Raw genomic sequence first — 11,709 nt, forward strand, 5'->3', positions numbered from 1 at the left:
TATCCCAAATTCCGACATATCAAGGCACTTCCCCCCCTCCTACAAAAATACAGCAATAAAAAATTATCGACCCCTACATGTGTACATGTAATTTCTAAATGTAAAAAAGTAACACTTACTAGCACTACAGGCAAAGAATGAAGCATCATAGTACTGTACTGTAGGTGACAGATGCATGGTAGGTGACACAGAGACATGGTAGATGACATAAGAGGTATGGTAGGTGACAGAGGTATGGTAGATGACATAAGAGGTATGGTAGGCGACACAGAGGTATGGTAGGTGACACAGGTTTGGGAGGTGATGCAGGTGGCCAGATATGCTGAGATTTTACCAGATAATTTTATATATCTAGGCATTTCCCAAGCTATACTAATACTTTCTGAGACCATATCTATGCCGAGTTATCAAATGCTGAGTTTATCGAGGGTTTACTGTATGTATGCTGTACTGTACTGTACATTTATTAAGTATGAAAGTACCTTATATACTGTACTGTACATAGCAGAGTGGACAGTGTATTCCTACTGTAGGCTGGCATATAGAGGGTGTATATACTGTACAGTATACAGTGCATGTACAACCCCTTCGTCATGGAGGGAAAGGAGAGTGACCTTAACACCTGCTACAGTAGATGGTCCAAGACAAAGGCAGGTCATACTTTATCATTACTGTATACTGTACCACCATTTGGCCTGCCTGCATCACAAGCTTATGATCACAGTATCTGCTGGTGAATACAGTGCACTGTATATACTGTTTTAATGTTTTTTTTTTTTTACAATGTATTTTACATGTACAGTAGTGTGCATAAATAAATACAGCTCTGTGTCTGTCTGACTGCAGTTAAGCCTCTGTAGCAGTGGTGCTTCATGTGAGATTTATTGTTTAGATGTGGAAACATTCACTAGTGCAACTAGTGCACTGAAGAATTCCATAGATGTGCAATTTTTTCTGGGGATAAGGAAATTTGCCTGAACACCCACAAATCTCTCAAACCTGAAAACACACTGCATTAATTGTTTCAGCTAATGGGGAGATTACTGTATGTATAACAAAATTAAAATTTTCAGATATACTGTATTGTACATTTCTGTATTACTCAAATTGTTTTTCATATCCAGGTCTTGTGCCAGTTGCCTCCAACACATAATCATAACCAAATTTTTACATTTTGTGGCCCAATGGAGACATCACTTAACAATGCACTAAGAATTTGCAATACTAGTTGGACATCAATGAAAGTGCAAGCTCCAGCTCTTGCAGAAATATCACCATGAGAGGAGTCATTGGTGTGGCCATGGTATAAATCTCCTTAGGAATTCCTCTTGTAATGACTATAGTAAAATAGTCATCCTTCTTTTTTTGGCAATAGGTAATGTGTGTGTTTAAAAAAAAAATAAAAAATACTGTACATGATAAATCTCTCTAAGCACTTAATATAACCTAATTAAAAAATAATGCTTTAATTCAAGGATTCTGAAGTTCATATGAGATGTGGATTGGGATATCTTGATGTTTGCTATGGCAGAGATACTTATTATTATTAGCTACATTTTTTTGGCTTCAAGTACTGTAGTGTCTACTTGTATTTAACTTTCTGGGTAATATGGCCATAAATAATATTCAGTTTGGATATACAGCACGTGTAATCCATTAGTACTGTAAGCTTCTTAAAAATCATGATGTGAGTTCCATCTTGAAGAAATTCATATGCAAATTCCCTGTTATCACATTAAGTATTGGAAAACATGCTGGATCATTTTTTCATAATTTATTTCATCACCTTCATTTCTAATTAAGATGTATCAAAATCTTCAGTGAGAAGATCAATGTTTAATAATACTGGCACACACTGATCTGCATGAATATAATGCATGTATCAGGGTATTTAATTACAGAATTGCAGAGATATGTTTTTCCAGTCATTGCCTGGACATGAGTGAGGTTTTAGGTTGAGAAAAAATTTACCTTAATGTCGTTTAGGAGGCTGGAGGCATTTGATAAAATACGGTACTCAGATCTGGCACCACCTGGAAAATTTCAGACAGGCTACAGGCTTCATGGCCATGACATGTCACCATTGCCTTCACCAGCTACAGATCACAGAGGAAAGTCAGTCCACTTATGCAGTTGGTTTTATCATTTTAAATGGAATGATATTTTGTTGGAGCTGCCTGAGGAGATTTAGCCTCACACTGTTTAAGTACGTCAATTTGAGGGTTTAGATTCCTTGATAGCCCTATTAAGTGTAACATCCATCATACTGTAGACAAGGGGCAAAAACTTTCTTTCATATCATTAATAATTTGTTATGAGTTGAAAACTAATGAAGTGGCATTATAAAGTACTTAGTAGTGGGGTTAGCCACAAGCACAGCTAACTTTAATGCATTGTGATGGGTGAGGTTTTTAACCAACTTACAACAAAGTCCTCAGTTGTTTATTATGGTACATGTATTTTATTATTCTGATAGGATCTCACAAGTGTGTGTGTACATACAGTACATACATACATGCATACATACATACATACCGGTACATACATACATACATGTACATACATACAGTATATAAAATGATGAACTGTAAGCAAGATATAAGAAATGGTATTTTTGAAGCATGGAATCCCCTTTTCAGCTGAGAGGATGAGATGAGTGACCTTCCTGGCAGGAATTTTTAGGATTTAAAGCATGCAACCCTCTTTATAGTCATAGTGATTCAGGATAAGAGTGAATTTTTCTCGGGATACAACCCACTGAATTAAAAGCCTCATTAGCTCTCAAAGCAACCATAGGGCTGTAAGTTCAGAACATTGCTTCAATCCTGGTTCATTGGGTAAAGAACTATACATGGTGATCTGTCTTGGCAAGTGTAGCCATTGGCTAGAATATATGGAGCTCCTTGACTGTGGCAGGTTTTGTTAGAGTGGAAGTGTCTTAGAGGTCACACGTCTCCTCCAATGGAATTTCATGGTTCAATCCTTCCTTTATGATTATTGACTTGACATGAGGATTGGGTCATAAACTGGGTTAATTAATATCCAATCTTTTAAATTATTATTTTTCACTCATAAATGTATGATTAAATCAAGTACCTGTATTCTAAGCTTTTCATTCTTTGTCTGACCCTATAAAGAGAGAGAGAGAGAAAAATGTTGAAGGTACATAAGGCATGTTGATGGTATGGAAATTCATTTATCTGTCTGCTCTAGCAAACTACGCAAGATTTGGTGGAGTTAGTAAAATTACAAAAAAACTTTTGCGCTTGCAGAGGGCACTAAGTCAAACGATTCTTGGTGCGTAGGGGAAGTTGACCCCGGGAAACGACTCGTCTTTAGGAAATCCCTCTCTTGTAAGTACCCTGTACAGTGGTGTGGAGTGTGTTGTACATATTCCTCCTGGTTTAGGAACCTCCATACATTAGTGCACAGTGCAAGGTGTTTGTACCACCTGGTGGGCTAGTTTGTGCTACAGAGGTGAATGTGATTTTCTGGTACAGGGACAACTTTTGTGTCCAATTTTTCCTCATGTAGCTTGTCTTGTGAAGGTCTTTAATGTTATTGTGTACAGGGCCCTAATCTGTGATATATAAAATGGTTTTAAAAACATGAATTTTAGCTTCTTTTTTTTATGTGGCCATACAGGGTATGGTATTCAATCAAATTGATGTAGCAGATGTTTGACTTATGAGTAGCAGATATTCTTTTGGTGAAGATAACCAAGAGTGAAACTGAATTTTAGTTGTAAAGTATATGAAATGGTACCTATGACTGCCTAATATGTAAAGGTAATTCACTGATCAGATTTGGAATCATAACACAAGTATCAGAGAGGTATAATTGAGAATAAAGGAAGAAGTAAATAATATTTTGTGTAATAAGGACAAGGGGTAAAAATTTTAAGATTTTATAAGTCATGTTGCTCTTTTCTTTTTCTTATTTTTTCTTTATTTATGTAGTTAAAAACCATTCACTGATGCTGAATGACTTTACTGCAGATTCAGGCAAAACCTTTCAGTCAGACAACACTTATAATGCAGGCTACTTACAGGGGATGCAGAGTGTTTTCATTATCACTCCCAATATGTTAGCTTGGGTTTATATGTTCACATCTAGTGGCACTAACTGAAGGAGATCACGTGCAAAGGTTGTCCTCATGAGGCAGGAGGGCTTTTAGAGTGGTGTCTTTATTATCAGCACTCTTCCTACAAAGCTACAGTCCATCGTTATGATTTCAGGTTTTATTTCCTAGTTGAATGTCATAGAAAAGGGTACTAGCTTCAGGCTGATTTTACGCTGTCATTCTTATTTTATGACAAAAAGCCGAGTGTTTTGCCTGATTACAATACATTAGGAATTGTTGGCAGTAACTACCACAGTTCTTAATGTTACGATAATCATGAAAGTGAGACCAATATTATGTCTTGTGTATTTTCCTTAAGGTTTCTTGGTGTTCCTTACTGTTCATCCAGTGTCTAGGATAGCATATACAGTAGGGTGGCTAACCTTTTTGGACCCATGCCTTGTGATATAGAATTTCATATCTTGCTGTGTGTCACTCCACATAATGTTTGTTTTTTGCCTTGCAAAGAATGAGTCTTGCCCCAGTGATAGTCATTTCTGACATGAAGGAGCTCATGGATGCAGGATAGTTATGAGTCCACTACTAGTTTGAGGTGCTTATTGGACAACCAAGCTCTGGTTTGGAAGTGAATATATTTGTCAAATCTCCCAATTTATTTTATTGGGAAAATGAGTATGCTTTACTTTCATTTTCATTGTGTAATCATTTCTGAATTCTTCAGAGGGTCTGCAGCTAGATGAAGTATGTTGGATTGGTCAGTGATGTGCATTTTCAGTTGGTGAATTTTTTAACTTCTGTAGTTGGTTGTCTGAGTTACCCAATGCAACTGTCTTGTGTCTGTGGAACCATGTTACAAATGGTAGCAACGTCTGTTCACCCTTATTAGAAACTGCTGTCATTGGGTTTAACGGGTGGCTCATAAACCTTATGATTTGAAATTTTTTATCCAATTCAGTACACCTTCAACATTGACCTTATTATTTTTCTAATGTAAAGTCTTATTGTTCTTGTTTTTAACTAGAATTCTAATTAAGTGATTTATTGGAGATGAAGTGTGTGGTACTTGGTGCAGGTTAGTCTTGTTCTATTCTGTTGGTGCTGAATGGTTTCAGACAATCCAGTATTCTTAAAAAGAGGCATTGTATGTTTTGGTGAATGTTTAGCAGTACTGAGATCCTTTGGTAACAGTAAGGACAATGCCAACAGTGAGTGAGAATAACGGAGTTGATTTTCTTGAGGTAGTATATCTTTTTATGTGTTATGTTTAGTGTGATTAATTTGTTTACTTTACTTTAATGTTAGGGTTTGCATTGTAGAATTCCTGAGCCTCATAGGACAGGCTTGTAACTTTTCTCACACTTTACCTGCCTTTAGCTGGTCTCCAGGACTTCTCTTTACCATTTGGCATAACACTATATCCTATCCAATGAAGAGAATTAGAGTAGACCTTGCTTCTTATTTCCCCCTCGATTGGTCCCACAACCACTTAAGTAGTGGTCTGCCCACCCAGGGTAGACTTTCACATTTCCTTGGTCTTCTAAGCTACTTCAGAAAGATTGTAAGTTGGACATTGCTGTTTCATAAGGCATTGACGACTCAAAGTAATTATTTTTCTGAGTAGTTGAACAAATCTATTTATAATCAGAAGGTGTGGTTGGTCCTTAGAGTTCTTTTGTATAACAGAAAGTAACCATTGAGAATTTCACAAAATCACTAGGAGTTACTGTGGATCTAATTTGTATGAAAAGGACCTTATGTACTGACTACTCTGTCTGTACATGATGTGGTTAATTTTACTAAGGGATACTAGTGAAGGGTTGGTAGGCCTTCCATATGAGAAATGTTATACCGTTATACCTTGCATGGTGAACTTCACTCCTTTCTGAGAGGTGTTTATCATGGACAGTTGGTAAACTGGTCCTTGTTCTATTTGTGAAGCTGGATTTTTCTCATTTGGAAACTGGTAGTGTTTCAGCATAACCAATTTGTGGAAGTTACATAAGGACAATGTTCTCCTTTTCCCCACTGAGTTTTTGTTCTGCAGTGTAGGAATGTTGACCTGTTGTCTTCCAGTGTTCCTTGGTTGCCTTTATAATGTAAATTATTGGTGTGAATCAATGCATCTGACCTTGGCTGTGAGTATCATTCCATCAATGGGAGTGGTCCTATACCTTTTAAAATATCCACATTAACTTGAAATTTTTGGGGGGTTCCTTCTTTCTTCCTCCAGGGTGTGGGTGAATCTTTTTGCACTTGTTTGCAGACAACTTGTCTGCAGTTACATGTACAGTATAGGGGTATTAGTGAAGTGGTCATCAAAATATCCTACCGTTTAGGAAATTTCCACAGTTGCGTTTTATGCTGCAGCTATTTTTATGCTTTACCACATTGGCAAAACAGTGATAATTCATGTAGATTTTTAATTTTGGGATTTGCTTCTGGGTGTAGATTGATTGGGTGACTTATTTATTATGGATGAATAAGAAACTACAAGTTTTATTTAGCTTGTCCCACAGGATGGTGCGCATGACATGGGTAATTTCATCATGGGCTGGTTTTATTTGGTACAGTTTTCTATGTTCTCTTACTTTTCCTGTTTAGTTCAGGTCATAAAGAAACGTTGTCATGATGAGAACTATTCGGAAGGCCTGCCTTAAGAGGACAACCTTTGTGCCTGATCTCTCCCTTTGGAGCTGATGAAGGTGATAGGGAAAGTACGGTGATACCCAGAATGGGTTAAGAGCTCAGCCCGTTCTTACATAATGGGGAGTGTTCAAGAGGCCTAGTACCCCTATTAAGTAGTCTGTATTATAGAGAGCCAACTGGATATGAGCTCTGCCAGAAAATAGGATTTCAGGATCAGTTAACTATTAATAAGGAATTTTTACAATTTGGGGCATGGTGATACTGTATAATACATAAAACACAAACTTTGAGTTACATTGGTATCTCATACAGGTATTGGCTTCCTTCTTATTCTCTATAGCACAAAATCAGTTTATAAATTCTGTTTCATATTCTGCAGCTTTGCAATGAGAGGTCTTGAAATACATCCTTCACTGATCTTTTGTTTACTTTTCAAACTTTAAAAAGAGGTCACTGAAAATTTTAAATATTGAAATTACGTATTTCATTTGAAATATATATAAATGTGTGTGGAGATTTGAATGTGGATACAGATAGGAATATGAAAAATAATAGTAATAAAGAGAATAGCGTGGTAGAGAAATAAATTGCTTTTCCTGTTTTGTAAAAACGATCAAGCAGTTTTTAGTTTCCCTTTATGCAGTGACAATAGGTAAAATTATTGATAAGAAAAGTAATTATACTAGTATCAGTTTTTTTTTTTTTTTTAGAATGCTGTATTGAATGGATCACACATTTCAAAGGGCATTCATATACTATAAGTTTTGTGGCCTTTTTGATATTTGGGAGAAAACCTTAAATTTTCACATTTAGAGAAGCTATTTTAATTATATTAATACTGTATTAATATTTTAGCCAGGAGTTAAAATTTAAGAATGAAGAGATAGATAAGAGGAACTGTAATGCATTGAGACATGGGGGAGAGAGTTTTAACAGATGGCAGTAGGATAGTGAGGGTAATTTCTGTAGCTTTTATTAGCTGCCATTTATTGAAGAAATGTTGTAGAGTTTGGTGTTGTAAGACAGGTTTCATATTTATAGTACTGATAAATATTTTTAGACAGTCGTCAAACCATTATACCTGTGATGGAATTGGAATCATAATAGATGGATCTCTTTCTCCTTCACAGTCAATCTCATGCACATTTTAGGAAAGCTAAAATCCTAAGTGTATACTGTATCTTTTCAGTCCACCATATACACAGGAAATATTAGTGTGACTTTGAAAAGCATCAACCTTTATGCATTATATTAATGAGAGATTGGGCAGCTGCAGACTAGCATTGCTGCATGTCAGTGCTTTTTCTCAACTGGTTGTTATCTGATTTCCGAATTTACTCCCCGTACATTCTTCATTTAATTTCTTTATTTTTCGCATGACCATTAACTACAGGAGCATGGTTTCAGTCTGTAGTTCAAGTTATTATTAATATTCTATCTAGATGGTTATCAGATATTATAAGTTCAACTAATAACTGTACTGTATTTTTAAACTGGTAAATCTTTTATAGTGTCAGTGTTTTGAAGCTTGCACAGTATTTACATTTGATATTATGGTGCATGAAATACAGTATAAATAAGGAAATATTTTATATATGCCAGTTTTCTCCAGATAAATGCAATGGTGTATTTTACTATTTGAAACTACTGAAATCAGTTTGTCATGTTTTTATAATTAACGAATTAGAAACTTTTAAGTTGTCTCGTCCACTTGAATTTGTATGCTCTAGACAACTATTTTTCTTACTCATGTGCAGCCTCATCTAATGGCACTGGTGGACTACTTACACCAGCAGGGGGCAGCAGTGGTGGAGCAGCTTTTTCACCTCCATCTTCTGGGTCAGTGAGTCCCCAGGTGATCTGCTTGGACAGCCCTGCATCATCCCCATCACCACCTCCACGTAGACCTAATCAGGGGCCATCTCCTTTACCTGCAGGAATCTCACTTACTCCTGTAGTGTCAACCTCTTCCCCTACCTTTCCCTCAGGTTCCACTGAACTACGGCAAGTCATCAATGTCACATCCAGAAGCACTCCTCCAATCACAGTCAGCAGCATCAGTACTAATAGCAGCAGTCCGATCCCACATACCAGTATATCAGCACTATCTTCATCCTCAAGTACTGCAGGAACTATATCCTCTTCCAGTACCAATGCTTCTAACTTCCTCACTCCCAATCCACAAGACCCATTAGCCACCTCACCAACATTCAATATACAGCCTACCTCTTCAGCTGCAGCTGCAGCTGCTGCTGCTGCTGTTGCTGCTGCTGGACTTAACCCAAATCCTTACTCCCTTCCACCAGCACTACAGAACCTTTTTAATCCCTTGGGAATGATGCCTCCTACTACTGTGTCTGGCAGTCTGCCATTTAGACCCCAAGACAGATATATGTAAAAGCTTAGCAAGTACAGATATGTACTAATTATTAGGTATCAAATTGGAAATTATGAAACATATCCTTCTTAGGGTATATGTACATAAAACAGTTGGGATTAGGTACTTCTGGATCAGCAATTTCTTGATAGATTTTTTTTTTTCCACAAGTGTTTCTTGTGGGAGGTAGTGTTTAGTTTGGTTGCAAAACCCATTCACCAAAGTGTCACTGTGTATTTTTAGTTAAATTTAGGAGTGCTCTTCATATAGTCTTTTGGTTATCACAAAGGACTTAATTTAGTGGTAAGTGATAGCCATTGGAAATAGAGGAAATGTTACAAGTACAAATGTATTCTGTGAGTTTGTTCCTTAACGGGATATGGTTAACACTTGTACAGTACAGTGGTGAGAGCTCGACCAATATGATCATTAGACTCAAAATTTGCAGATATTGTATTTAAGAACTTACAGCTATCTCAAAGCACTTTAACCCTTAAACAGGCAGGGGCTTCCCTTAGCTGAATAAAATTGTCTGGCATTAGCCAGAATAAATTACCTAAGGGATACTTTGTCCTCTAAAGGGCTAAACCACTTCATGTTAAATAGCTTTTAAAGTTTAAGGGTTAAGCTTTTATGATACAAGATATTTCATGGTGTAAGTGCTATTTTTTTATTTACATATATACTGTACTTTCTTTTAGGGGTTAGAAAATAGTCAAATGTTATATAAATGTTAGAAGCATAAACTGTGTGTGTGAAAACCAATCCATGAATTTTTTCTTTCTTCATAAATCCCCCAAATTAGGGGAGCACATGGTCACTGCTTTGATTCACCCATTTGTTTTTCCAGTATTAAATGTCAGACCTGTGAAGCAATTGAAGTGAAATAACACAAATACAAGGGTCCCAATTTATCATTGTTATGTTATTAAGTCACCATTGGATTAGAGAAGGTATCTATTTGGTGTCGTTTTGTTTCGTTATAGCGCCGTTGGCTGTCACATGCTACCGCATAAATACATTATGTTGCAAAGGACCAAAGGAACATTCCTGTTTCAGCTTGGCTGCAATATTATGTACATTTGTGCTTCATAAGAATATGCAGGATATTTTGCATTATGGTCAGTCTACCCCAACAGTGACTAGCACAAATAAATCCTGGAAAACAATAACCTTTGCCACCAAATTTGAGGTTTTAATCTCTTCAGTCAGAGGGACTTAGCTGGTATGTCTCTTTACACCAAGCATCTCATCAGAGGGACGGTAGGAAAAGCAGGGAGGGCGAAATTGCTCTGATAAGGCTCTTGTCTTATTTTAAGACTCTCTGATATCCTTTCCTCCTCCTCTTGTGTTGGGGGTGAGTATTGAGTTTACTGTATTTATCTGTTTTCTTGTATCCTTTTCTGAGTGGCCAGCCTGTTCTCTTTACTTGTTTGATAAGAGATTAACCGCCATATGGTAGGCTGAGGGATGGGAGCATTCACCCCCTCTGATATAGTGTTTGATGACCATATCAGCCCCTCTAAGCAAAGGGGTTAGGCAGCTTGATGCTGTTGAGAGTTGTTCACATTGGTGTCATTCCAGGTTTACCACACACCAAGATAAGAGCTATTCAAGGTAATGCTGAGAAGATTAGCATCAGTTTTCCATGTGTTACAGCCATTAGTACCAAGAATATTAAAAGGTCCCAACATCAATTAATGAAGAATATGTAAAATCTACTCAGTCTGGATGGATGACCAGAACCAGTGTACAGTAGTATACCCCTTAGTCTGGCTGTGACATGAGCTAAGGCACCATACAACCAGTCATTATCACCCCCTTATTCGGATAATGGGAAAATTTATTTGTTTAGTGTTGTTATGTTTTAAAGTTTTTCTTTTCAGGAATACATATTCATGAGACAAGGCAGTACACAGTAAATTCTAGATGGTGAAGCTCAAAAATAGGGTTCAGGTATCAACAAGTCTTTCCTTCAGGGAGCATCAGCCAGTTTCACCAGTCATTTGATATAAGGATCATATAAAGAAAACCCCCAACACTTCTTTTTTCAAGTACTTGTATATTGAACCTGTTGTCTGTCAAAGTGCCCTGAAAACAAACTTGAGATTTACTGTTGTTTTACAACTGGTGAAGTAGTTATGAATTTTACCAAAGATATTCCCAAAGTTTAGATTGTTAAAATTTACATTTGCCATCAGCATGGCTCAATAAAGAGATTGCATACCTTTGGACCCAACCATGTCTCAAGTGAAGGTGGAAGGATCAGATTCCCAGGTTACAAGTGGTACACAACATGATTTTAACGAGACCACTGTTAACCTACCTCTTTGCTGGAACACAAAGAATACTACACAGAACATATGGGTAATTCAAAAGAGGAAAAATTCATAACTATTTCTTGACAATATGCAATAATGGTGAGCACACTTGCCAATAACATCCATTGCATATAATTTTTCAAAGTGTGGTCAAATGCAATTGATGTTATTGGCAAGTGTGCCCACCATTATTGGATGTTCTCAAGAAAAGAAACAGTTTAAGACTTTTTTCTCTTTTGAATTACCTTAATTTATTAATAGTTGTCTTCATTCTTTGGAAG

General features: G+C 36.8%; 1 protein-coding gene across 6 annotated transcripts in view; it reads left to right on the forward strand.

Annotated features, from left to right (window-relative positions):
- LOC121872985 (E3 SUMO-protein ligase PIAS1-like) overlaps nucleotides 1-11,485 on the forward strand; it is a 127,345-nt gene extending 115,860 nt beyond the window's left edge. For 5 of the 6 annotated variants that reach the window (XM_042376178.1, XM_042376179.1, XM_042376181.1 and 2 more), the window contains 2 exons: nucleotides 3,273-3,353; nucleotides 8,488-11,485. In XM_042376178.1, coding sequence (XP_042232112.1) covers nucleotides 3,273-3,353; nucleotides 8,488-9,128 — 722 coding nt within the window. In that variant the 3' untranslated portion in view covers nucleotides 9,129-11,485. The remainder of the gene's footprint in view (nucleotides 1-3,272; nucleotides 3,354-8,487) is intronic. The other variant, XM_042376182.1, reaches the window with a different exon arrangement.
- The last annotated feature ends 224 nt before the right edge of the window (nucleotides 11,486-11,709 follow it).

The sequence above is a fragment of the Homarus americanus genome, unplaced genomic scaffold (genome assembly GCF_018991925.1).
Source record: "Homarus americanus isolate GMGI-L3 unplaced genomic scaffold, GMGI_Hamer_2.0 scaffold11022, whole genome shotgun sequence".
NCBI lineage: Eukaryota > Metazoa > Arthropoda > Malacostraca > Decapoda > Nephropidae > Homarus > Homarus americanus.